The sequence below is a fragment of the Tribolium madens genome, unplaced genomic scaffold (genome assembly GCF_015345945.1).
Source record: "Tribolium madens isolate multiple individuals breed KSU strain unplaced genomic scaffold, Tmad_KSU_1.1 Scaffold_20;HRSCAF=117;Tcas5.2_LG4, whole genome shotgun sequence".
Lineage (NCBI taxonomy): Eukaryota > Metazoa > Arthropoda > Insecta > Coleoptera > Tenebrionidae > Tribolium > Tribolium madens.
This window is the reverse complement of record NW_025400985.1, coordinates 12,276,632-12,303,173: the sequence shown is the minus strand read 5'-3', so window position 1 is coordinate 12,303,173 and position 26,542 is coordinate 12,276,632. Positions and strand designations below refer to the sequence as shown.

At 32.3% G+C, this 26,542-nt stretch overlaps 5 protein-coding genes across 6 annotated transcripts in view; 1 reads left to right on the top strand and 4 right to left on the bottom strand.

Annotated features, from left to right (window-relative positions):
- The first annotated feature begins 2,325 nt into the window (after positions 1 to 2,325).
- Positions 2,326 to 26,542, top strand: part of LOC123005983 (disheveled-associated activator of morphogenesis 1) — a 54,728-nt gene continuing 30,511 nt past the window's right edge. The window contains exon 1 of one of the 2 annotated variants that reach the window (XM_044400098.1): positions 2,326 to 2,586. The gene's annotated coding sequence lies outside the window, so the exon portion shown is untranslated. Of the gene's footprint in view, positions 2,587 to 7,730; positions 7,888 to 26,542 lie in introns of those variants that run through there. The other variant, XM_044400099.1, reaches the window with a different exon arrangement.
- On the bottom strand, positions 10,544 to 12,183 carry LOC123005986 (sialin-like). Its single transcript, XM_044400101.1, has 3 exons — positions 12,029 to 12,183; positions 11,140 to 11,982; positions 10,544 to 11,091 (listed from the first exon to the last, which is right to left on the bottom strand). Exons 1-3 carry the CDS (start codon positions 12,051 to 12,053, stop codon positions 10,565 to 10,567), a joined length of 1,395 nt encoding a protein of 464 aa, XP_044256036.1. The 5' UTR covers positions 12,054 to 12,183; the 3' UTR covers positions 10,544 to 10,564.
- LOC123005985 (sialin-like) lies at positions 14,346 to 16,001 on the bottom strand. Its single transcript, XM_044400100.1, has 2 exons — positions 15,936 to 16,001; positions 14,346 to 15,888 (listed from the first exon to the last, which is right to left on the bottom strand). The coding sequence occupies exons 1-2, from the start codon at positions 15,958 to 15,960 to the stop codon at positions 14,498 to 14,500; spliced, it is 1,416 nt and encodes a 471-aa protein (XP_044256035.1). The 5' UTR covers positions 15,961 to 16,001; the 3' UTR covers positions 14,346 to 14,497.
- Positions 16,930 to 18,380, bottom strand: LOC123005219 (sialin-like). Its single transcript, XM_044398877.1, has 2 exons — positions 18,288 to 18,380; positions 16,930 to 18,242 (listed from the first exon to the last, which is right to left on the bottom strand). The coding sequence occupies exons 1-2, from the start codon at positions 18,304 to 18,306 to the stop codon at positions 16,930 to 16,932; spliced, it is 1,332 nt and encodes a 443-aa protein (XP_044254812.1). The 5' UTR covers positions 18,307 to 18,380.
- On the bottom strand, positions 18,957 to 20,426 carry LOC123005218 (sialin-like). Its single transcript, XM_044398876.1, has 2 exons — positions 20,316 to 20,426; positions 18,957 to 20,269 (listed from the first exon to the last, which is right to left on the bottom strand). The coding sequence occupies exons 1-2, from the start codon at positions 20,332 to 20,334 to the stop codon at positions 18,957 to 18,959; spliced, it is 1,332 nt and encodes a 443-aa protein (XP_044254811.1). The 5' UTR covers positions 20,335 to 20,426.

The following is a 26,542-nucleotide window of genomic DNA, read 5'->3' as shown; positions in this document are numbered from 1 at the left end:
TTTTACGTCTATAAAACCGTATTTCAAGTGCTTTTTCGACAAAAAATTGTTCGACCGAAAATCCAAAAAAAATGACTTTTTTTTAACTTAACTCTACTTATATCGTTTCTAGTTATAACGTTTTTAATATTTCTAAGTATTTACAACGTATTTGAACTTTTTCAAGTCTTTTGGACTTCTAGGAGTGCATTTGGTTGAATTTTAAAGATTTTAATTTTTTTGATTTTTGGAAAATTTTTTGGCGAATTTCGSTACCCGGAGCGGATATCAACTAATAACTTTGAATTTTTTTTTCGATAACAAACTGTCTTATGTTTGGTACCGTTGGATAGCATTTTTGATTTTCTAACTTATAAAAAAAAAGATCATAGTTCTGCGGTAAATATACAGGGTGCGYCAGAACTCGCGCCCCAGAGAAAAGGTAAGGTAAGATACTCGTACCAGCAACATGAATAAAATGTTAAAAAGTTCTTTCTATAAAAATTTCGAACTTATGAAAGTTTAAATTTTGCACACTCTATTTATTTTTGTTGGAAAAATAATTTTTAAAGTTTGTTTGCTACAGTCTGTTAGAAGAGGAAACAAGGGAGCTGTATTAGGATACTGGATATTGTAACTGTGTTTAATGTTATTTGTGGCTTTTATTGTCAATTTTTTTTCCTTTACTAAATAAACATGAAAAATGTCAAATGTCAAAAAATAAATGTCAAAATTTTTTGACAGATAGAATTTTGTAAACATTTTTCCATGTTCCTGCTGTCTTATCTTACATGGCATTTTTCTTTGTATAGTTACTGAGAAAATTGCTGGTAAAGACAAAAATAGCAAAAACATTAATTTGACAATAAATAACTTCTAAACTATTAAAATTTTGCGGTTTTCTTGACACCAATTGACTTCCCGAAGCATTTTACGTAGGTATAGTAAAAAACATAAACCGTTTTCACTTTATTTTAATCGCAATTAACGAAATAAAAATGAGTGAAAATTTGTGTTTCAAGCGTTTTTGCGACCATTTTTAGGATACCACAAAAACCCAAAAAATCCACTTTTTGAACTCAACCCTATAACGTTTTACACACATTTTTAAGTATTTTACAACATTTTTGCACTTTTCTAAGTCTCTGGGTCACCTTCACTGAAGATCAATGATCAAATAATAGTGGAAGATGTTTTTTCTGATTACTGATTAGTGTTGAGGGGAAATATCCAGTTTGGTGACATCAACAATACTTGTTAAAAATGTAACTGCGAGAAATTTTGAATAAAATATGATCAAAAGTATTTACTTTTCTATTTACTGAAAAATACACACAATAATCTAGTTATTATAAATTTCTATTAATACTAACACCTACAATTACTCTCTCTGAAATAAATTCGAAATGTGCGATATTAATAATAAATTCTACGTTTCCTGTCGCCGAAAATTAAATTTTCAGATGGTGTGATAAAGTTATGATTAAATTTTCACTACACTGTAGTACTGCGTATGAAGTTTTGAAAAAGCAACTTATTGCTTATTCCTAAAAAATTGTAAAAAAGGTAGATTATCTTATTTAATTTTATTTCAAAAAGTTTTTTATTAATTTGAAATTTTGACTATTTTGATTAATCAACCGGTGCATAAACATAAAAAATGTGGTGTAAACCGACGAAATAAATAGTTCTRATAATAGCCCTTGTGAGTATGTAAAGAATGTAAGTAGTACTCCTGAAAATGTTTGAAATAGCCAGCTGCCACCTATTTGTTTAGAAAAGCCAAACGGAAGTGTAAAATAATTAATGTTTTAAGTACTTCTCAGTGACATATAATTTCAATTTTTAATGTAAATAAAAGGTTTTTGTCGGATTTAAACTAACTGTTGCGCCTGGAGTTATAAAGCGAAGTTTATCGTTTCCTCGGTCATTATCTTGCGCTATAGTTAAAAGACTGCAGAGAAAAACTCGAATAATGTTAATCAAGTTGAAGCGACAGCAGGATTATTACTTTAGCATCAAAACTAATGCACCTATTTATTACTTTATTGCGCAGTCTTTTATTTATCATAACTTTCTCGCGTGAGATTTTAAATCGAGCTCAGTTATAAATCATTGCAACCGTTTAAGCAGCTTAAGAAAATTTACAGCCACCGTCTGTGTCATTCGCTTAATTGATAAGATTGCATCGTCTTGTGCCCCCCGTTGTCACAATGCAACTTTCAGACGAAGCATTTCAGTCAGATGCAATCTCCCATTTCAGGAAAATCGATTCAGACGTGCGCGATCACACGGAGGACTCCGGGCCTGCGCTGAAAACCAAACTCTGGTCATCCACTGCAGTTTTCACGCAATTTTTCACCACAAACACTGAAATTTTTTAATGCAAGCACAAATCGAATTACTGAAAACGTAATTTAGACCCAAAAGACCTGAAATGGGGTAATGGTGACGCGGTGGTGGAAAAAATATACCGGATCTGGCCAAATGTTTCCGGTAGTGCAACGACCGGAGCCGGGAAATTCACTGAAAAGTGCGATTGTTTAGTTATGTTAAGGAAAACTTCAGGTTTTGTATTTTGACGGAGTAACCGGAACGAAGTCAGTGGTGAGTAATTATCTAGTTTTACTAAAATTCTCTTATCAAATGAAGTGTCTATTAATAGTGAGATATCAAGTGTCAAGCAATCAATAAGCTTGTTAATTATTAATATTTAGACAAAAAATGTTACTTTTGGAAAAATAAAAATAAGTGATGGTCGTAAAAACTGTTTTACGATGCGAAGAGTCTCAAGACGTGACATAAACTGACCTTCCAATCTTGAAGTAATGTTGGGGGAAGTAACGACATACAATTTGAAACATTTTCCAAGGATTTTTTAGTACGTCTGAGAAAGGTCAAGAAGATCGTAAAACTGCGTTTTATCTCACGAAAATTGGAAAAAAAATTATGACGCCATTTCACTTGTTTTCATGAAACTATAAACAAAAGTCAAGTTCAAGTTTCATGAAAATAATAGCAGTGATAATCGAGTCTATTGTAGTTTATTTTTAGTCCGACTTTAGGTGTGATGGAATTCGGAAGAAATTAAACTAAAAATAAACATGTAATAAAGCAATTTTCACGGTTTTGCCATTGAACGTGTTTGTGCACACGCCAATAAAAGTCTAGGTTAATTTTTCGCCATTGTTTTAAATGTACTATACTAACAAATTACCTAATTTATTATGAAAACTGACAGTGAAATACCCACAGCTGGTTTTATAATTTTTACGAGAAAATGCAAATTCATCATTGTTTTCAAACGCCCCATCGTGCTGAAAGCATTCTAGTGACTGATGTTAATTCCTCTTGAGAGCTATCGCGTGTTGTGGATGTTTTCCATTTGTTTGATTTGTGGTTTCAAAGACGTTTTTGTTACAAATCTCAAGTGACATGCAGGATAAAGTTACAGAATTTCTCGTTCTAAAGTAATTATTAAAACGATGCACTGTCTGGAAATGGCAATAAATATCAATCCAGTACCATCATATTGCAGTTGATTCATTTTTTCCCCGTAAATTGAAACAACAGACAGTAGTCTAATAATGTGTGTGACTTTTTAACTCAAATTTTTATGCCTAGTTTTCTTAGTCATTTTCCTACTTCTATGCCCTATTTTTCAACAAAAACGTTAAATTTGACTTTTTACCCTGATTTTTAACCCCCTTTTTCTAACTCAGCTTTTTAGAAAAATGAGTTAATTTTCAAGTTTTAAATAAACACAAAATAAACACATATTTTAAATACTAATTCATTTCGTAGTTACTGAAACTCTTCTTGTTGCTATTTTAGATACTTCACTCGACTACTCTAAACGGTGGGTGGATTTAATTGTAAATGATGAGGGACTTTCGACAAATCGTCATTTAAATTGTTTATGTGCTTTGTTTGCACCTAGTTATTAAGACTTCTGTAGTCTAATATGTATAACTTTTCAAATCAGATTTTTATGCCTAGTTTTCTTAGACATTTTTTCCTGATTTTTAACCCCCTTTTTCTAACACAGATTTTCCTCAAAGAAAAAAAAGTAAATTTTCAAGTTTTTACTCTGTTATTTATGGTCTTTTTAAAAATGTGAGCCAGATTTTTATGCTAAAAATAAGAAAAACTACCCTGTTTTTTACGATTTCTTAAAAAATGTGGGCTACGTCAACTGAATCTGAAGTTGTGAGAAAAAATGCATAGAAAATAGGAGAATGACTAAGGAAACTAGGCATAAAAGACTGAGTTAAAAAGTTGCCCATATTAAACAATTCAAACTGAAAAATCAATTAGTTTTCCAAGACAATAAAGCTCACATTTTTGTGGAAATTTTAAAAGAGCATTGAATCATAAAAATCAAAGACCAAACTGGCGTGGAAATTTTAAAAATCGAATTCCATAAAAATCTGAGATCATTTAAAAAATAATTTACTCACCCATCTTTATCAATTATCAGATGTAGTTGTCATAATCTGTCTTTCATTTTTAATTTTATCAACAAACGACATCATTGTTCAATATATTACAGTGATGAAAGTCATTATATTACTAGCAAAAAATTTTGATAATTAAATGAATAATAATCAAGTCTTGTACAAAATGTAAAATGAAAAGAACTTGAAAATTGACTCATTTTTCTAAAAAACTGATGCTTTTAGGAAAATCTGAGTTAGAAAAGGGAGTTAAAAATAAGGGTAAAAAGTCAAATTCAACGTTTTAGTTGAAAAATAGTGTATAGAAAATAGGAAAATGACTAAGAAAACTAGGCATATAAATCTGAGTTGAAAAGTTACACTTATTAGACTACAGACGTTTTAATAACTAGGTGCAAACAAAGCACATAAACAATTTAAATGACGATTTGTCGAAAGCCCCTCATCATTTACAATTAAATCCACCCACCGTTTATAGTAGTCGAGTGAAGTATCTAAAATAGCAACAAGACGAGTTTCAGTAACTACGAAATGAATTAGTATTTAAAATCTGTGTTTATTTTCACAAGACAAGAATAGAAATGTTACGCAAGTTTGTTAACCAAAACAACAAATTCCAAACCGACCCTCCTGTCAGATTTCACGTTCAAATTATCGTATTGTGTTAGAGGAAACATGATATTAGTGACTATACAATCGAGTAATTTAAAATCGAAGGGAACTCATATTTTATTCAGGGTTGGATAAATCGCCCGGTCATTTATCCCACGGGGAGCCACCTTAACTACAATGCCTAATTTACATAATTTGGAACGAGTTGAATTATCTGTGATGTGGGAACGTAGTGTGGCATCTGAAATCAGAGGCGGATGGGGAAGTTTTCAGGTTTTCGAGCGTTTTTATCATTTTTTCCTATCAAATTTTTCTGTTTTAGTATATTTTTCCTAGGCTTTTACACCAAAAGTGTAGTTTTTTTTGTAATAATTATACAGGGCATTAAAAAAAGATTGTAAAATATTTAAGGAAGTAATAGTATGGACCAAAATAACCAAAAAAGTTTTAATATACATGAGTCCGCAAAGCTTTCAGAGATATCGGATGTGAAAATTTTTAGAATTGTTACTAGAAGCTTCTCTTTTTGTTTAAACAGCTTGCAAACAACTATTTCAAAAAACGAATAATCTTTGTTATCTCCGAAATCGTTACTTTGCGGACATGTTTATTAAAACTTTTTTATTTCTGTCTTGTTTTACATCGTAATAAGAATTATGATACAAAAAATACATAAGTATTAAACATCACACCAGAATTCTAAAAACATAAAAAAATTGTAAGAATATTCAAAAAATAAGAAAAACAGCATAAAATCTTTACAACATACAGTAAGAAACAAAACAAAAATTTGAAATTGTCAAGTAGATCATCTGAATTTTTTTATCTTTTTCGTTATCTTCACCTTCTTTAGTTTTTTTTCAAGATTTGTAGTTTTTTGTCTGATTTTCTTGTATTCTTTTTTACGTTTTGTTTTCTAATTTTTTTGTTATATTTTTTCCCATTTGTTACATTACCGTTTCAGGATTTGTTTCAACCACTGTTTCTTTTTTTCTTATATAAATAATACTTTTTTTCTTTATTTTTTATGTTACCGGATTAGTTTACTTTTAATTATTATGCCATGACAATTTTTTGATTCTACTTCCGTATATTATTCTCAAATTTCACGTCTTTATTTTTCATTTTTATTAAAATAATTCCTCTCACTTTCTGCAGATTAAGTTTTCAAGTTATTATTTAATCCAAAACACTTTAGGTGGACTCAAAATTGGTCAAGTCGGTGGCAAAACAAATAAAACTACGTTTTTTTCATTTAAAACAATTAGTCCTTAATAATAATTACGATAGCTACAAATAGGCCAAAATACGTATAAACGTGGACGTAAATCCGTTCTTTTTGTTGTCAAGATTAACACGATTTTTTTTGTTTTTAAGATAATAATAATAATAATAATAATGGCACTAATCGTAGGTCGAAATGTACGTAAAACACTAAATAAGTGATTTCAAGTGGGCTCAAATTAGGTCATTTTGGTGTCAAAGATTACATAAAAAGAACTATTTTGTGTTTTACATTGTCATAAAAGAATAAAATACAAAAAATACACATTACATACCAGACCAAATTTCTAAAAACTTTAAACAATTGTAAGAATATTAAAAAACTACAGTTTTACAACATTCGGTGAATAATATGTAAGACGTATGACCAAAACAGAATAAAAGTTAAGAAACTGTCAATTAAATCTTCTTTTCTTTAGTTTTTTTTTGACATTCCCAGTTTTTTATTTAATTTTCTCGTTTTAATTTTTTTCTTCTTTAAACTGTTTGTTTGTTTTGGTTCATATTATTACCTCCTAAAATATTTTACACTCTTTTTTTTAATACCCTGTATAAAAAACTAAATACATTTTAGCTAAAGATCCACTTCAATTGTGGAGCTGTTTATTTTAACTTAAAATCAAGCAAAAGTCGTCCACGTGACTATAATATCTCTATTTTTGTTAGCAACGATGATTTCTATGTTTACTTTCTGTGTCTAATTATTGGGGTCAATCGCGCATGGCATCTAGTGGTTTAAATTGCACCTCATTTGCCCCTGTTTGAAATAATTTGTGTACGGCCCTGGTTGACGCGTGCCATGGCATGCCGCCTTAAAAGGCAGCTGTTCATTACAGCACCCTAAAGCACATGTTTTTTATTTTTTGGCACACCCGATATTCTCACATATGTTCACCAGAACGAATTGCATCGATTGCTAAATAGTAAAATAAGAAAACGAAAAAAGACGCAAAATCATCTTCCTTTCTTTCCCAACATCGTGAAGAAAATAAACTCGCCGCGATACCAGGAAGAGCATATTTAACCGCGATTTCAAAGAAGCCTCACTGTATTTCATATATTAGCTCTTATTAAAATAAATGATCTGGCAAAAGCTTGCTCTTTCAAAGCACCGACGAGTCATCAGCCACGACAAAAATCTCAATTGCGAAATTTCTTTAATCAAACAATAAATAATGACCTACAATTACACAATGGTCGATGGTTTTTTTTGGTTTTTCCAGCCCACCCTGGTGGTAATTTGCATGAAATTTGGCGAAGGAAAGTGTTATCGGGGGCCAACTGTTCATTCAAATTTCCATAAGGTCTGGGGTTGGGGAGGGGCAAGGGTGGCTTGAGAATCGAGGGAATTGTGAACATAAACGCACAGATGTGCATGCGTATCGTGTGTGTACCTTTAAACGTTCAGTCGGAGGTTTAAAGTTAGTGAACATGTGACAATCTCGATGACCGGCTGTTGCACTTAAATGATCAGTGCTTGTTTTGTGGTTTTTTATGCATGAGTGGCGATTTGTGAAGTGTTGGGAGAGTGGACCACTGGGAGCTTTTATCAGAGGTGAAGTGAGCTTTTTCGCACTTTCTACAACGCTATTTTGATCCGAATTTGTCGGTTTTATCACTTCTGGTGATAACACATTGACTTCAAATGTTAATCAATGGCCTCAGGAAGATAAAGTTAATTATTTTATTTAAGTCTGCGGCAGACAGAGCCGGACTGGTCGAGATTGGTCAAGATCATCATCATTTATTGTTCTTTTTATTTTTTGTCATCTTTTTTCCTATGCCTATACAATTTACTAGAATAAATGAACACAACTGTATGGAATTATAATTCTTCCAACTCAAATAAAAGTTTTTGTCAAAATAAAATTCGTGAGCTTAAATTTAATTGTTGATTTTTATTTCTTACTTTACTTTATTTTTTATGTTTTTTTGAAGCAAAAAAATCAGATTTCATACTAAAATCACTATTTTGTTGTTTAGTAATTTAAAATTGAAATTATAGTACTATTAATTATACACAATACAGTGTGGTTTTGAATAATAGGCAAAAATAAATGGTTCGAGTTACGAAAAAAGATTTTTTTGTTGTATACAGAGTGCGCCAGAACTCGCGCCCCAGAGAAAAATTTGACTTTTTTATGTCTATTTAATGATATTGATGATCTTGTATATGTTTTTTTACAATTATTTTTTAAGGGTACAAAAATTTTGCCAATAAAAACCACAAATAACATTGAATAGAGTTACAATTTACGATACAGCTTCCTTGTTTTTTCTTCTAATAGCCTGTACTAAAAAAAAATTAGAAAATTATTTTTTCAACAGAAATAAATAGTCAAAGTTCAAAATTTTACCACTCATAATTTCGAAATTTTTATAGATAGTTTTTTAACATTTTTTCCATGTTCCTGGTATCTTACCTTATACCTTATCTTACCTTTTTTTCTGGGGCGCGAGTTCTGGCGCAGAACTTTTGTATATACAAAAGAAATTCATAAAATAAGATACCATTAAAAAATATGGGGTGTCACAACCAATATGTAGTAACTTGCACAATTTGATTAATTTTAGTTGATACCCTGTATATTAATATCGAAGTTAAATGAAAGAACTAGGAATCCTTAAAAAATGTGTACAATTTCAAAAAAAATTCAGTAATTCCAGTAATGCATTTAAGTAATTGCATTGCTTTCACATTCATTGGTATAATTCTAAATTAATTTCTGTAATTTTAACTTAATTTTTGTATTTCTAAATTAATTCTGATAATTCTAAAAAAAAAAAATCAGTACTTCTACAGAAATTCCATTAGTTCACAAATAATTCCACTAATTCTAAACAATTAGAATTAAATTCCAAAAATGTGTACAACTAATTCCAGGGTTACAAGAATTTTAATAAAGTAATGTTTTTTACAAAAATTACAAAAAAATTGAATAGCTTGGTAATTGCAAGAGAAATATTAAACAAAATATGTTTTTATAGCATTTAACAAAACAAACAAGAAAATGAAACAAATATTTCCAAGATATTTTTTCGTACAAATCCTTTGATTATAAAGATATATAAAAAATGTTTGTACAATGTTTTACGACTTTTAGATCTCTTTGAAGTCAATATCTTAAAAACTACGCATCGTAGAGCATTTTAACTTGACCAGAGTACTCTAGACGTAAAATCATAATATGTTTCAAGCGTTTTTGCGACTTAAGGTAAAGTACGATTTATCTATCCACTCACCTTCGGAAATTCAAAAAAATTGTGATTTTTGAAACTTGATCCAATAACGTTTTACGCACTTTTTAGAGTCTCTAGGACTTCTAGAAATGTAAAAAAATATAAAGTTTAATTTTGAAGTTGTCATTTTTTTATTTTTTACATCATTGTAACTTTTGTGGTACAGTATTGTCGAAATTTTTAAAAATTAAAAAAAATTGGGGCCGTTTTTGGGTACCATAATTTCAAAGTTTACTTGATATTTTGATATTTTACGATAAAAAAGCACTTATGCTTTTATGCTTATACCGTTCTTATGCTTATACCTCTCTTACGCTTATAGGCCGCTCTTATGCGCTCATGTCTCTATTATGCTTAGGTACTTATTTTTAAAGAWTGCTCTCTTTAGACCATCTTTAGACATTTGAATTGTTAGTATTTGAATTGGAATTAAAAAAATTGCTGACGAACTCCGGATCTTCAGCTCTAGTCTAATGTATTCATATTATATTTTTTAATTTCAAATTTTTGTGTTTCTACGACGTTTTATGCACTTTTAGATCCYTTTAAGTGCATTTCGATCAAATATGAAATTTTTATGTTTGGCACCGTTGAAAAGCACATTKAAGTTTCTATCATATACAGAAAAGATCATAGTTATCGAGAAAATTGCTGATAAAGTCAGGAATATCTAAAATATACATAAATTCGACGATAACTTTTAAACTGTTGCGAATTTTGCAGTTTTCTTCATAAATATACATATAAAGTTTAGCCGTAACATACAAAAGAAAAAAAGAAAATTTGTTGAATACGAATCTGTCGAGCTTTTTTTCTGGCTTTTTTAGTTTCGGCGTAGTCGGGGTTGAGATATTGATTTGAATTTAATATATTTTGAATTATTAATCAATTTTTTCAAGTTTGAAACTAAGATTTTGAGGTATTTYGAGTCAAGTTCTTCAGCTCGGCTCTCTTACAATTCAAACTTTGAGTAGTTAAATACTAAAACTTTATTAAAAAACGATATCTTCAGTGACTTTTCTTCGGTTTTCCTCTTTCTTGAGAGGTTCCCTCTCGGGCTCGCGTAAGTCCCAACTTTGCACTTTTCCCGAACACAAAATAAAATACATCACGGCTCCAAAGCAATAAACCCCGGCCAAAATCCAAAACAGGGGTCTCCAATTCTCAAACGAGTGCCCATTTCGTACCAACATTCCTACAATCCTTGTTGAAAAATACACCGTGAGGGCTGACACAGTGTTGACAATGCCACAAATGGTCCCAGAAAAATTCACAGAGATGTCTAACATATTCGCAAGGTGACCAGCGACAGAAAACGCATTTACAGCATAAGTTATGGAGAATGAAACTAAAACGACTGTGGCAACATCTCCGTGGAAGGCCATAATTACCATGAAAATGCCCGGGATGAGAAACGCAGTCGTTCCGAAAATTTTTCGCACACTGGTAGTCGATAAAGTGTTGGTGCGTAAAAGTCGGTCGGCTATATATGCACTCCCTATCGAAGTTACATACACCCCTGGAAGATTAATATAAGAAAAAACAATTTTTCGGTGATTTGTCTAACCCCAATTTGGCAAACTGGCCATAACACCATTTTCTGAAATATTGTAATGCAAAACTTGATCCARATAAGACGGTAGTTCCGTGGTTATGGTCATTGTGGCGAAAAAACTCGTCATTTGGGCAATTGCAATCCCCCAGACTGGGCCAGAAGCAAAAATTCGTCTCCAGGGAATATCATTGAACTTCAGTTTAACTTTCCTAAAATCTGTCTTGATTCTACTTTCAATCTCGTCTCGCTCCTCTCGTGATATCCTTGGATGTTGTCGTGGCGAGTCGTAGATGAAATAGAACCATAAAATCGCCCATAAAAGTGCAACCCCTCCCGCAGTGTAAAAAATACTCGGCCACCCATAATGGGCAATCAACACACCACCTACAAGAGACGCTAACCCGAACCCAATGGAAGTCGATGCTAACGCTGTCATGAACATTGAATGTTCTGTGGGCCCAATCCAGTTTGACACCAAGGGCATCAAAGCGGGCCAACTGGCCCCAATCACAAACCCCATGATGACTCGAGACACCAACAGGGCGTAGTAGTTGAAAGATGCGATAACTGGGGTTAGAACGGTTAAAACCGCAGCAACGGCCATTGAGTATCCGGTGACTTTACGAGAACCGATTATCTCGGCTAGTCTTCCGCTCGGGAACTTTGTGATAGCAAAACCCCAGAAGAAAATTCCGAGGATTTCCTGCTTCTGGGCTTCGCTCCAGTCGAATGTGTTTGGCTGATCTTTCGCGACCATTGCGACTATCGCTATGTTAAAAATAGCCTTCACGAATGCATTCACAATAAAGCCGCTGGTGAGCATTGCGAATAAAATTCGGCGACAAGTGGCAATTTCTAAAATTAGGGAAAAGTCAAATTTGTTAATTTTAATGCTACTGACCTGAAAGTCGTTGCCATCGTGGCATCGTGGAAGCATCACAATTGGAATAAGTGTTGTGGTTGTTAATGTGAAGAAACAGTCAAAGCCACAAATGCAGATTACTCGACCTTTTACAATTTTGTTTACTGGATGCAATTATCATACATTTTTTTGCTAATTAACGCTAAAACATTTTTAAAGATAAAGTTGCGCCTTGAAGATATTGTTGCGTTAAATTTATGTCAAAGATAAACGATAACAGTTTGTTTTGATTTATCTCTTCACTGAGACATTGGAAAAGAGTTACAATATTTTTAATAATTTATTATAATAAATCTTCAAAAGTAGTTGGAAAGTGGCATTACCTTTATTTGTTTTGCTTTCTTGTTGGGACACAAAAGTACTAAATGGGTATTTCTGAAGTCTGAACCTACTTTTTATTGAATGTTTTAATAAAAAAATAATAAAGCAAAGTGCTAGTTATACATATGCATATACGTAAAACACTAAATTTATAGCCAAACATTTTACATAAAGGTGTTTTTGACGTTGTTTCAWTAAAATTAGTCATAATTTAACAATAATTTAGATGTCTATTTTTAACTACTTTTGGAACAGTGAACCGAATTTAGTTTAAATAAATTAATGAAAGAAAATAAGAAAAAATGAAAAGTTGACTTTTAAGAAAAGACAATAAAGCATTCAGTAAAATGAAATAATAAATCAGTATTTAATTAATTTTTGCACGGTAAATTATCAATAGTAATTGTGGATAAATTTGTCAAGTGCACAGTCTTTTGTAGACTATTTCCAGAACAAAATTTACAAAAACACTATTTTCATTACGAAAAATTAAAATAAAAATGTGAAAAAAATAATTATGTCAATTAAATCTTTCCAATTTCTGAGGTTCATCCAAACAGATTCGCGGGCAAATTATCAGTAATTTTCAGACGTGCCGAATTATTGCATAATTTAAATTTGGATTGAATCTTAGAAATTTGAAAGATTTGATTGGCTTAAATTTTGTGAGAAAAATTAGTCAGTAAAATATAATACAAAGTGTCAGAACTCGCGCCCCAGAGAAAAATTTAAAGGAAGATAAAATACCAGTAAATGGAAAAAATGTTTGAAATTTGGACATATATATTTTTTGATATTTTACATTCTATTTAATGATACTGATGATTATGTATATGTTTTTTTTTATAATTATTTAGTAAAGGCACAAAAATTTTGCGAATAAAAGCCACAAATAACATTAAACAGAGTTACAATAATGGAAAATTATTTTTTCAACAGAAATGAATAGAGTTAAACTTCGAAATTTTTGTAGATAATTTTTTTAACATTTTTTTCATGTTCCTGGTATCTTATTTTATATGGAATTTTTCTCTGGGGCGCTGATGAGTAAAGCACGCATTTTATTGAAATATAAAAGTGCACATTAAAAAAATCGTTTATTTAGAGTATCTAACTCTAATTTGTAGAGTAAAAATAACAAACGTTCGGTAACTTTAATCAAAATTAGTAAAGTAGGAATGTATTTATTTTTTACTGAACATTTATTATTTTACTGAGCATTTGCACTCATTTTACTGAGCGTTCATTATCTTTTGTACTGAGTGTAATTTTTTAATTTTTAAATGAAACAATTTTTTTTCTACTGGGCATTTATTATTTTTATGTGCGACTATTAAATAATACGTTCTTTACGTAGTAAAGAAAAATAGTAGTACTATTCATAAATTACATCTGTGATTAATTATAAGTCATTATAAATTACAGATTTGCCATTATTATAAATATAAATTTTATAAGTAGAAAGTGTTTTATTAAAAAAAATCGTAGATTAAACGTCGTATTTAACTCGCACATAATAACTATAATTCACCTGGATCATTTAAACACTCGCCGTGGGCTCGTGTATAAACTTCATCCTCTATAACTGTAACCTCTGTAAGTTTCGCCAAAATAACATCGTTTCTCTCAATTATATGCTCGTTACTATTGGATTAATTTTACATAAAAAATTTACACAATTATTGTAAGTACTTTTATTTTTGTTTAGATAACAAACGTCATATTATGAATTTTGTTACTAATTCTACAAGTGACAGGTTATTTTACAAGATTTATAGTATGTGGTTAATTATATTTATATTTTTATTTTTACATTATAAAATCTCACTTAAAAGATATTTTTTTGTAGTGAATCATTATTTAATTTTTTTTCTTGTAATGTGCGTACAAATTTATTGTAAAAATATTGTAAAATATGATTAAGTATTTGGCATCAAAAATCGTATACCTACCAAATTAAAAATAAACATTTATTCAAGTTTAAATAAATTTTTTATTGTATTATAGTTTATACTACAATAACATATTTAGAGCTTATGCTACAATAAAATTTGTAGATATAAAAGCATGAGATTACCTAATATAAGTAGATACATCAGTCTATAACAAAAAAATGTGACACGGTATTTATGGCACATTCTTCTCAGTGAGCAACTGTAGCTCATTATTATGTTCGCAATTCGTTGATTTTTCCTCTTCTCGCACTTTTTGAGCATCCCACTTCTGCAATTCGCCGGAACACAAGACCAAATAAATGATAGTAGTGGAAAAATAAGTGCCAAACAAAACCCCAAAAAGATACCTCCATTCTTGGAAAGTGTGATCATTCCGAAGCAATTGCGCCACAAGTTTGGTCGAAAAATAGGCACTGAACGCCGAAATAGTGTTCACTAAGCCACAAATAGTCCCGGCATAGTTGTGTGAAATATCTAAAATATTTGCACAATGACCCGCGGTACTAACTGCGTTGACGGTCAAACTGATGGTGAATCCCGTCAAAGCCACGGCTGTGGAGTCGCCCCAAAAGGCCAAGCTCAACATGCAAAGGCTTGGGATTAAGAGTGACACCGTTTCGAAGAGTTTTCGGATAGTTGTGGTTGATAAACGGTTGGATTTGCGCAAACCATCGGCCAAATAGCCGGAAGTGAGGGCGGCGAAATACCCTCCCCAGTAGGGCATTCCTGAAAATAATCCGTTTTGTTCAATGTTTACGTGGAGTACTTGGTCCATGTAAGACGGCCCTTGTGTGCACAGAGTCGTAAAACCGAAAAAAGTGGCCGTTTGGCCCGCAGCTATGGCCCAAACCGGCCCCGATTTGACAATCTCCTTCCATGGGATTTGACTAAATTGCAGTCTTCTGGGTTTAGCACTCTTGTCGATTTGACACTCTAGTAAATGTTTTTCGTGAAGAGTAATCCTCGGGTGTTGCTGTGGTGAGTCATAAATGAGGTAGAACCAAGCCAGGGACCATAAAAGTGAAGCACCTCCGGCAAGGTAAAACACACTTTGCCACCCATATGCTGCTATAATAAAGCCGCTGAGATGGTAAGTGAGGGCTACTCCAATGGCACTGGATGCGAGGCATGATATAAACACGGAATGCTCATTTGGAGGGATCCATTTGGCGGCCAAAGGCATAATTGCTGGCCAACTGGCCCCTATTAAAAAACCCATCATCACGCGTGAAGTCAACAACACGTAATAGTTCCAATAGCAGATGATTGGGGTCAAAATTGTCAAAACTGACGCTAAAACCATGGACCATCCTGTAACTCTGCGGGAACCGATGGTTTCAGCAAGACGCCCACTGGGGATTTTCGTGAGGGCGAAGCCCCAGAAGAACAACCCCAAAATATTTTGCTTCTCTCCTTCGTTCCAGTTGAACAAATCGGGGTTTGTGTCATTCGGTTTTCGAACCATTGCCACGATTGTTATGTTGAAACTGATTTTCAAAACTGCGTTCATTACGAATGAACTGAAAACCATTAGGCATAATATTCGCCGACAGTTCAAAATCTCTGCAACAAAATTTATATAAACTTATGAAAAAATTGGATGCACGTACCTGATAATTTATTTAAACAAGACATTTTCGTTTGTTAGTCAAGATTATCTGGACATGTTTTCTCTTCTTGCATCAATTTATAGGTGCATTGTCGAGTAATCAATTTTTAAATTTATTAGCATTTTTTATCTTTGGAAATTAAATAACTCAAGTTTGCTTACGGTTGGCGTCAAGTGGCTGTGCTTGGGTTTTTATCGGCCTAATTAGCAGTCGCCGGTGGTACCTTAAGGCTGACTTTAAAATTTTTGAAGACTAATAAGTCAGCTAAGGATTAAAAATTAGTTTCCTGTACTGTGGTTTTTCAGAATTTTTTTGTGATGTAAGTTTTTCTCTAATTTTTGTTCTACCAAATTAAAATCATATTTTTGTGTTTATTTCAATGATTCTAAAAAATGTGACAAAACAGTTTCTACTACAAATCTTCGTTCTTTAGTGGTGTGACTTGATTACATTTTTCTACATTCCTGTTCACAGAATCTCAAATTGCTTTTCTCTGAGCACGAGATTAAATAAACCCCAATTGCAACCACGTCAACACCGAACAAAATTGCAAAAACTCTTCAAAAGTGTTATTATTTTTAAGCAAAGCTGCGACCATTTTCGTTGAAATGTAAACCGTAAAAATGTGTTAACTAATCCACAAATAGTCTCTGCAAAGTTCGAGGAAATGTCAAGCATATTTGTGCAATGACCGGCGCTAGAAATCGCACATGTTCTGAACGTAATAGTAAAAAGAGTGACTGCAATGGGGGTCAAAGAGTACCAGAATAGAAAAAAAATTGACTGTTGTTGTGGATAATTTCCCAGTTTTGCGTAAATAATCAGAAAAGTGTCTCGAACGTAAGGATAGAAAGTATGCTTCAAAGTAAACCGGCGAAAAGAACGATTTGTTTGTTCATGGGGTGGGTTCTTGCTATGAATGTAAATAAAACGACTAGAATTAGTAACTGTATGGTTTTAAAAAAAGAAGTTTTATGGTCAAGATAACTTTTTATTAACAAGACATTAAAGAGTTCCATTTTTCCGGTTTTGTTGAGCAAAATATTGAATAAAATACAAATCCTAAGAAACAAACCCCGGCTGAAACCCAAAACGCGTATTTCCACTCGTCAAAAGTGTGTCCATCTTCAAGCAGAATAGCGGTAATTTTTGATGATAAATAAACTGAAATTGCGGAATAAGTATAAACCCAGCCTGCCACAATTCCAGAAAAATTTGGAGCAACATCGATGATATTTGGAAAATGACCACCAACACAAGCTCCATTGAGCAATTTTGCACCAATTAGAGCCAATAAAGAGACGGTTAAACTTTGCCCAAAAATTGCTTGAATTGCTAATAAACCAGCAGGAATCAACAGTCCAAGAGTTTCAAAAATTCTTCTCGTTGCATCAGTTGACAATTTTCCAGTGTTGAGCAAATAGTCTGCCAATTTTCCGAAAAATATTGTTGTAAAAAATTTCCCCAAAGGTGGTAAACTTGATAATAATCCAACTTTGGCAATATCATATTGTAAAACTTCTCTTATATAAGTTGGTCCTTCGTAAGTTAAAATGCCACTAAGGTAATAATTCGCCATTTGGGCTATGACAATAGCCCAGACTGGTCCAGAAGTAACAATCCCTTTCCATGGAATTTCGAATAAACTAAACGTTTTTCTCTCAAAATGTAATACTTCTTGTTCAATTTTTATTTTTTCTTCGAGTGTTATTCTGGGATGTTCATTTGGATTGTCGTAAACTAAATAGAACCAAAATCCGGTCCATATCAGGGATAAACTTCCAACAAAGTAAAAAACACTTTCCCAACCGTACAAATCAATAAGGTATCCACCAGTAAGATAAGTTAAACCTATACTAAAAGCACCCGCTTCTATACATGATAAAAATTTTGAAGACGGTGTAGTGGAATACCAATTTGTCGTAATGGGTGGTAAAGACGAATATAAACACCCTTCTAAACCCCCGATTATGACTCTAGTGCCCAAAAGTGCGTAATAATTCCATCTGGCAATAAAAGGAGTTGCAAGGGTTAAAAGAGCTGCAAGAATTGTACTAAACCCGACTACTTTTTTTGCTCCAAATGTATCAGCCAATCTTCCACTTGGAATTTGAGTAAATGCATAGCCTAAATAGTAAATCCCAAGGATTTCTTGCTTCTCACTCGCACTTAAAACAATCAAAGTGCCATTCTCCTCAAACATTGCGACTATTGCTATGTTGAAAACTGAACTTATCATTGCATGTGTCATAAACCCAATTGCCAAAATTAAGTATAAAATTCCTCGACATGTTAATGCCTTGTGAACTGTAAAAGGCATAAAATAAATTAGATCATAACAAGCATACCGACCTGATAAAATTAATACCATCTTTCAGTCAAATAAACGTCCACGTTAAATTTTAGTACTTTTTGATAAGACTCTTGCGTCGACTACAATTAAAAAGCAAGGTGACTTGTGATAAAAAAGTAAAAGTATGCAAATTGTGGATATTTGTGGTGGTGCTTCAAAAAGCAATTCCTGCCATCATGTGATAGTTTTTAAGATCTTTGAATATTTATGGGTTACTCACACTGCACTTGGGCCGTTTACTATGCTTTTAACAGTTCTAAGACTCTTCTATATTCGAAATTTTTCAAGGGGCTTGAACAAAAGAAATTTTTATTTAATGAATGTAACCGTCTACTGGGTATTTTAGTTGAAGTAAAACTACAGAAAAAAAATACGATGATTTCTTGTCGCCGGTTTTCGTTCCAGTCAAAAATCTTCGTTTGATTGTTTTTTTTTGTCGCAATGTTAAAAATTGTTTTCAGGATTGCTTTTACCATGAAACCACATACTGCCATTATGAGGATTCGGCGACAAGTCAGCATTTCTACAATTTGTGGGTAATTAAACTGCTAGTTCAAAATTTKTAATACAAACTAGAACCAGAGAGATTTATGCTGCGTTTCTTGCTAGGAATGTAATAAAATGTGTAAYTTAAAAAAAATACGTTTTATTGTCAAGATAATTTTTTATTAACGAGTCAATAAAGAATTCCATTTTTCTGGTTTCGTTGAGCAAAATATTGAATAAAACGCAAATCCTAAGAAACAAACTCCGGCTGAAACCCAAAACGCGTATTTCCACTCGTCAAAAGTGTGTCCATTTTCAATCAGAATGGCGGTAATTTTTGCTGATAAATACAGTGAAATTGCAGAGTAAGTATAAACCCAGCCTGCCACAATCCCAGGAAAATTTGGAGCAACATCTATGATACTTGGAAAATGACCACCAACACAAGCTCCATTGAGCAATTTTGCACCAATTAGAGTCAATAAGGAGACAGCTAAACTTTGTCCAAAAATCGCTTGAATTGCCAGTAAACCGGCGGGAATCAACAGTCCTAGAATTTCAAAAAATTGTCTCGTTGCACCAATTGACAATTTTCCAGTGTTGAGCAAATAGTCTGCCAAGTTTCCGAAAAATATTGTCGTGAAAAWCTTCCCCAGAGGTGGTAAACTTGAGAATAATCCAACGTTGGCAATATCGTAGTGTAAAACTTCGCTTATAAAAGTTGGTACTTCGTTGGTTAAGATACCATAAAGATAGTAATTCGCCATTTGGGCTATAACAATAGCCCAGACTGGTACAGAAGTAACAATTCCTGTCCATGGAATTTCGAATAAACTGAACGTTTTTCTCTCAAAATTTGATATTTCGAGTTCAATTTTCGTTTTTTCCTCAAGTGTTATTCTGGGATGTTCACTTGGATTGTCGTAAACCAAATAAAACCAAAATCCGCTCCATATCAGGGTTAGACTTCCAACAAAGTAAAAAACACTTTCCCACCCGTACAAATCAATAAGGTATCCACCAGTAAGAAAAGTGAAGCCTATACCAAAGGCACTCGCTTCTAGACATGACAAAAATTTTGAAGACGGTGTAGTGGAATACCAATTTGTCGTTATGGGTAGTAAAGACGGATATAAACACCCTTCTAAACCCCCGATTATCACTCTAGTGCCCAAAAGTGCGTAATAATTCCATCTGGCAATAAAAGGAGTTGCAAGGGTTAAAAGAGCTGCAAGAATTGTACTAAACCCGACTACTTTTCTTGCCCCAAATGTATCAGCCAATCTTCCACTTGGTATTTGAGTAAATGCATAGCCTAAATAGTAAATCCCAAGGATTTCTTGCTTCTCACTCGCACTTAAAACAATCAAAGTGCCATTCTCCTCAAACATTGTGACTATTGCTATGCTGAAAACTGAACTGATCATTGCATGTGTCATAAATCCAATTGCCAAAATTAAGTATAAAATTCCTCGGCATGTTAAAGCCTTGTGAACTGTAAAAGGCATAAAATAAATTATAACAAAACAAGCCATACTGACCTGATAAAATTAATGCCATCTTTCAGGCAAACAAACGTCCACGTTAAATTTTAGTACTTTTTGCCCTGATAAGACTTTTGCGTCGATTACAATTAAAAAGCAAGGTGACTTGTGATAACAAAGTCAAAGTATGAAAATTGTGGATATTTGTGGTGGTGCTTGGAAAATTAATTCCTGYCATTATGTGAGTATAGTTTTCAAGAGCTTAGAATATTTATGGGTCACTYACATCACACTTGAGCYGTTTATGATGCTTTTAACAGTTCTAAGACTCTTTTATATTTAAAATTTYTCAAGGGGTTTGAACAAAAGCAACTTTCATTAAATGAATGTCCAATTAAATTCTCAACTACACTGTCGTGACCCAAGGGTTGTATTGTTTCCTCCCCTCTGAATTTGTCTGCAGTAGACGCTCAAAAATCGATCATTGACAAGCTGCGTTCAAATGAATGAATTTTGATCGTCATATCGAAGCAATTATCTGATTTACAAGCCGTGATAGAATTGTTGAATGTCTTTCGATTGTCTAGACGAGAGGTGCTCAACAATGGGCTATCCCACACAGACTGTGACATTGATTGTGGATATTCAAACCGGAATGGGGCTTGGACAAATTATTACGACCGAATTTTAATTAAGAAAGGAAATTCGAATTTCTATTGTTTGRTAAAGGCGATGAGTCTTGCTGTTCCACTTATTTCAATTACAAAATCTACACGTATTGTGGYCTAAATGACTCAAGCGGTTTTCAAATGGTGTGGTTTCATATTTTTTATTTGAAAAATGACAATAAACACTRATAAATAATTTATCGTCGAATATGCAGTACACAAAACACTCATTTTAAACCAAGTAAAAGAGAATACGAAAGTAGGACTTTTCCCAGATTCTATTATTTATCTTCTTAATTGTAAATCATTATTTATGATTAAATGTGGAGGGCACGTCAATGTGAAAATCTTTTAAAGGTTAAGACGTTGAAAACAAATAAACAATAGATGCTAATTAACCAGTAGAAACAGCAATAGCTATATTTATAAAAAAAATGTATGTATAATGCTCGGGTTAAACCCCACATTAAAAGTATTGGGAGTTCTGACTTCTGACAATGATATTTTCTAAAAATTTGTATATAGCCATAATAATCGGTTAGCTTCTGCTCAATGAAAATATTTTCAGATGCCGATACTTCCGTTTATACCGGAAGTGGGTTTCAATTTTGTTATTTTAAATGGAAAGTTATGCGTTTTATTGCTTTTTTGGATTTCCCGAATTATTCCACGAGAATTATTATTGACTTTTCCTATTCAAAAGTTTAACAGTTTTTAGTCTTTTTTTGAAAATTTTTGAATTTGAACCTTTTTAAATATCTATAACTATGCCATTTTTAACTAGATATTATGAAATCGAGTTCATAACTGAAAAAATAATAACAAATCCCCAAAATTCAATGATACGTTTGGGGAGATTCAAATAGCCATAATTCAATTTTTCTAAATGAAACGTACCCATTTTTTTTACAAAATGGAGGAGAATTGGATTTTGTATAGAAAATGTTAATTCAGATCGATGCAGAATTAAATTCTCCTCTAATTGGTGAAGTAAAAATTCAGCAAAATTGAGTTATGTGTATTTGAACTTTTTCAAATGTAACCTTAAATTTTGGGGGTTTATTCGTTATTTTTGCGATTATGAATACACCAACGGAAAGATGTAATCTTTCTTTTTTATATGCCCAAAAACGATTTCAAAAGAATAAAAAATGGCAGACTTATCGCCAGTACCTATTATACCTATTATAACTACATAATTATATACAAATTTTTAGAATCGGAATTAGAATTTTTACGACTCAAAACTCCAAATTACTGATTAGGAAAAATGAACTTTGAATTTTGAAAGATTTAGAAAAATTTTCCTTCTGTTGCCGTTTTCCTCCCCGCTTTCAATCAATACTTTTATTTTCACCAAAGATTTTAAATGATTTATTACGTACATAATATTTTCTGTTTTATATCAGTTCCTGAAGGAATTTGAATAAAACAATAACCGCAGTCGTAAATCAACTTTTTGTCTCGTTAAATAAACACTTTTTCAGCCCGCTGGGAGAATAAATAATTGTGTTAATGCACGAATGCATTGTTTTTGCTCTATTTGGATATGTCCAAAGAGTATGCTCTTTACAAAATTTTTCTATTTTGCTTTTGTAAACGAAGATTAATTTCAAAGCGTGACCGCGGAAACTGTGTCGTTTGCAAAAGTACGAAATAAACGCTTCATCACCGACCTCAAGTGCATCAAGCACGAATTTCTAAAGCGATAAAAGGCGGTAATAAAATATTTCAATTTCTATGTGGTCTCTTCATCTTCATTAATAATAAAATATGACTGGCATTTTAGTGCAATTATCCCGAATTGAACAATAAAAAGATGCAAATAAAACGACAATGAACTACAAAAGCCTGATTCGGAACTAAAGTGAAGGTCGGATGCGTACAGAATACCCGAAAGGTGTTTTCTTCGGGTATTACGGTTATCGGTTGGCATTGTTTTGTGAATAATTCGCTTTTCTGGCTCGTGTTTACATCAAATGAGTGTTTTATCACTTTGCATAGCTATTTCTGTGTCAGATTGTCACACATGGAGAGAGCTTCTTGTTTAAACTCTCGTGGGTTGTTCAGTGACCCCCACAATTATTTAGAAAATTTGGATTCGGAAACAGTGTCGGTGCCTAGCGTGATTTTTAATCAGTAATAAAAACGAAACAGTCATAAAATTAAAATAAATCATTAATTACTACCGAGTTTATTACGCACGAATTTGGTTGTAAAAGTGCTACTTCAACCTGTTGAAAGTCACGAAGGAGGGCTTAGGTCTGACATAATTTTGAAAAATGATAAATCATCGATTAACAAATCCGGATCCGTTACAATTCGAAACAGGTGCGGACAAATCGGTGAAAGTAACTACAAATTTTCGTTGCATTCGTTTAAATACCTGACATTGAAATCTCTAGTAAAACCAGAAATTGCAAAAAAAAATGTAGAATTTATGAATCATAACTTGTCGACGAGTTCATGGAAAAATCGTCATGAACAATTTGTTCTATTTGCGTAAATACTAGATAATATTCTAGTCGAGTCAATTTAGTCGTGAAAGTGTTATTGATGGATTTTCATGTCGCATCGAGGAATTTGTAAGTAGTGTTTTTATCCGCTTCCGGAAGAATCCGGTTGTTTTTTGATTATTGCGAAATTTCATCGAAAAAGTTTGTTATCAGTGAAAGTAGTTGTAATGCATATTAGCATTGACCTACACCCTGAAGAAAAATTCCTTGCAGCCAATGACAATGGTGGGATGACCACTTTTGTAAATAAACAGAAATAATTGCAAATTAGTTAAAATTATGTCACTAAATTCATCTTGAATATTTATAGTCGTTAATTAATGTTAATTAGGAATAATCAAATTACCTACATGTGAAAATTTGGAAAGTATGACATTTCACTACATTTAACAATTGATGTGAAATATCAGGTTCAGGTCGGGGAATGGCCACTTCCCAACCTGAACAGACATACAGCGTGCGCCAGAACTCGCGCCCCAGATAAAAATTTCAAGTAAGATACCAGGAACATGAAAAAAATGTTAAAAAAAATTCTATCTGTCAAAAAATTTTGACATTTATTTTTTGACATTTGACATTTTTTTATGTCTATTTAATGATACTGATGATCTTGTATATGTTTTTATACAATTATTTAGTAAAGGTACAAAAATTTTGCCAATAAAAACCACAAATAACATTGAACAGAGTTACAATTTAAGATACAGCTTTCTTGTTTCCTCTTTTAATAGCCTGTTGCAAAAAAAACTTGGAAAATTATTTTTCCAACAGAAATAAATAGAGTCAAAGTGCAAAATTTAAACCCTCACAACTTCGAAATTTTTATAGATAAATTTTTTTTAACATTTTTTCCATGTTCCTGGTAAATTACCTTATATGGCATTTTTCTCTGGGGCGCGAGATCTGGCGCACCCTGTATATCGTGTTTTTCAAAGTTTAATATTTTTATTGGTTTTCTGTTCTTGAAAGAAGATGTGATTGTGAAGAAAATAGTATACAAACCTTGGTGGTCGTTGCTTCATCGTACCTCGGCTCATTATTAACCGCTGCGCTTCGCGCCACCCACCTCACTATGTAATCTACTATTTATTTCAGTAGCGATATTTCCGAGGCGAAGGCGAGGCATTTGCGACAATCGTGAGTCAACTCACCGTCGTATTTTTTTCCAGTTATCTCTGTCGCATGACTCTTTTCTACTTTACCGTCTGTTTGCATCATAATACGGTAATATTGTAATAAATTACAGTCGAGTGAACATGTAAAAGGTGTTCCTMTCTGCACTTTTACTCCATTTATTATCACACATTGTCAATGCTTGCTTTTTAGTTTCACTATTTTCTATATCATATGGGAAGCGTTTTTCTTTTAAACCCATAAATGRTAACCCATTTTTAATTAATTAATGAAACGTGAAATTAACGTCGCGGAACGGTAATAAAATAACAATMAAAAGTTGACACTTTCACCACCAATTTTTGGTGATTTATCATGTTGTCTTGAAAAAGTAACTCATTGGTGATGAGCGTAGGTTTAGTAATTTATGAATGGTTTTCATTAAACCTACGCCCGCGTCTAGCGTTGATTTTTTTGAAAATCCGACCCGGAACGTTCAAGTTCAAGTTCAATGCCTTTTAGATATGCGATATCATCGCACTTCATTAAACATAAGAAATGTTAAAGTGTATGCAAGTCCCAGGACTTAATGAACTGTTCTTTTATTGCAGTCTCGAGAATTCTCCCATTGAAAAATCCAGGGAAAAATATTTATCGACACTTTATTACTTAATTCCTTGTTGATTTAACTTATGCACATAACTGATTGAGCATTCGCTGCCGGTCTTTGGCACGGGCTCACGAGGCATGTGTATGACATTGCAAGATGTAGAACACAAGCAAATTTTTTTATCATTTTGATTGTACTAAACTATGTAAAGATCTATTACATATTCAACTCTGATTACAGACCAAATTTATGGCTGATTGATCTCTAGGAATTTCGGGAATTGCATTAAATTATTGCTGTAAGCACGTACTATTTTCATTTAATTTTCTAAATTAATTTATTGAAAAAAATAGAGTAGATAAGTGAATGGGGACAGAAGGTGCGGCTCTGCTTTTGCCAACAGGAGACCTTCTATAACAAAATTAAATTTACGGTAGCCATAAAAGTACAAATGGGACATATTAATTATGTGGYATAAGTTTTAAAATGAATTTAATTATACGGCAAAAAAATATTTAGAACTATTCAATTATTTATACTAGGAGCAAAAATAAAAAAAATATGGAATAGGTGATAAGGTGAGGAATCTGGCCAATGAATCGTTTTTTATTTTCCATTAATCAAATTGCATCTTATTTTTATTTTTTGTAATTTTGAAATTCTAAAATTTTTCTCATTTCCCACTTGGTAAAGTTTTTTGTATTTTTAATTTAGTTTCAATCATTATTTTAAGGTAAAAAGTCGATCTTTCTGTTCTAATTATTGTATATTTGAGAGTTGAGAGGTGCTAATAAAGTGATATTATTTGCTATTAAATTTATAGAAATTCCAAGAATATTGTAGTCATAAAACTAAAATCAATCTATAAAGTGTGTCACTTTAGTGTTAATGAAACTATTACGGGCAAATTAATAACTCTAAAGCAACATTGGCGTGACGCTGAGGATTTTTCTTTTTATATAACCGAGAAGCACAAAAATATTTTTTAATTTTATTACTAGTGAAATTATAAATTTTTGGACTATTCCACTTTGTTTTTTACTTATTTTGCAAAAACACATTAAACGTAAAAACTCGGACATTTCTGGCGCCTAATCCATTTAACTAAGCCTCGGGACAAATCCATCAGGTTTTAATCATAATAAAAAAAATCTAAGAAATTTTAGCAACTCCAACTATTTTACCATTCTTAAAATCCAAGAACCAGCAGCGTAAAACAACAATTTTTTTGGTGTTTTAGTGTTTTTCAGGTTCAAAAACGAGTTAAATCGCTCGGAATTGGCTGAAATAGAGTAACGTTTGTGGAATTTTTGACAAGTTTTCTAAAAATAAGTAAATTTCTAATAGAAAACCAAAAAAATAGCGTCTCTACATTTT

Bases quoted from the DNA above. Each gene is read 5' to 3' on its own strand.
- LOC123005985 (XM_044400100.1), bottom strand. From the start codon at position 15,960: ATGTCTTGTTTAAATAAATTATCAG. The intron at 15,889-15,935 runs GTACGTGCATCC...ATTTTGTTGCAG, and splicing joins TTGTTTAAATAAATTATCAG to AGATTTTGAACTGTCGGCGA.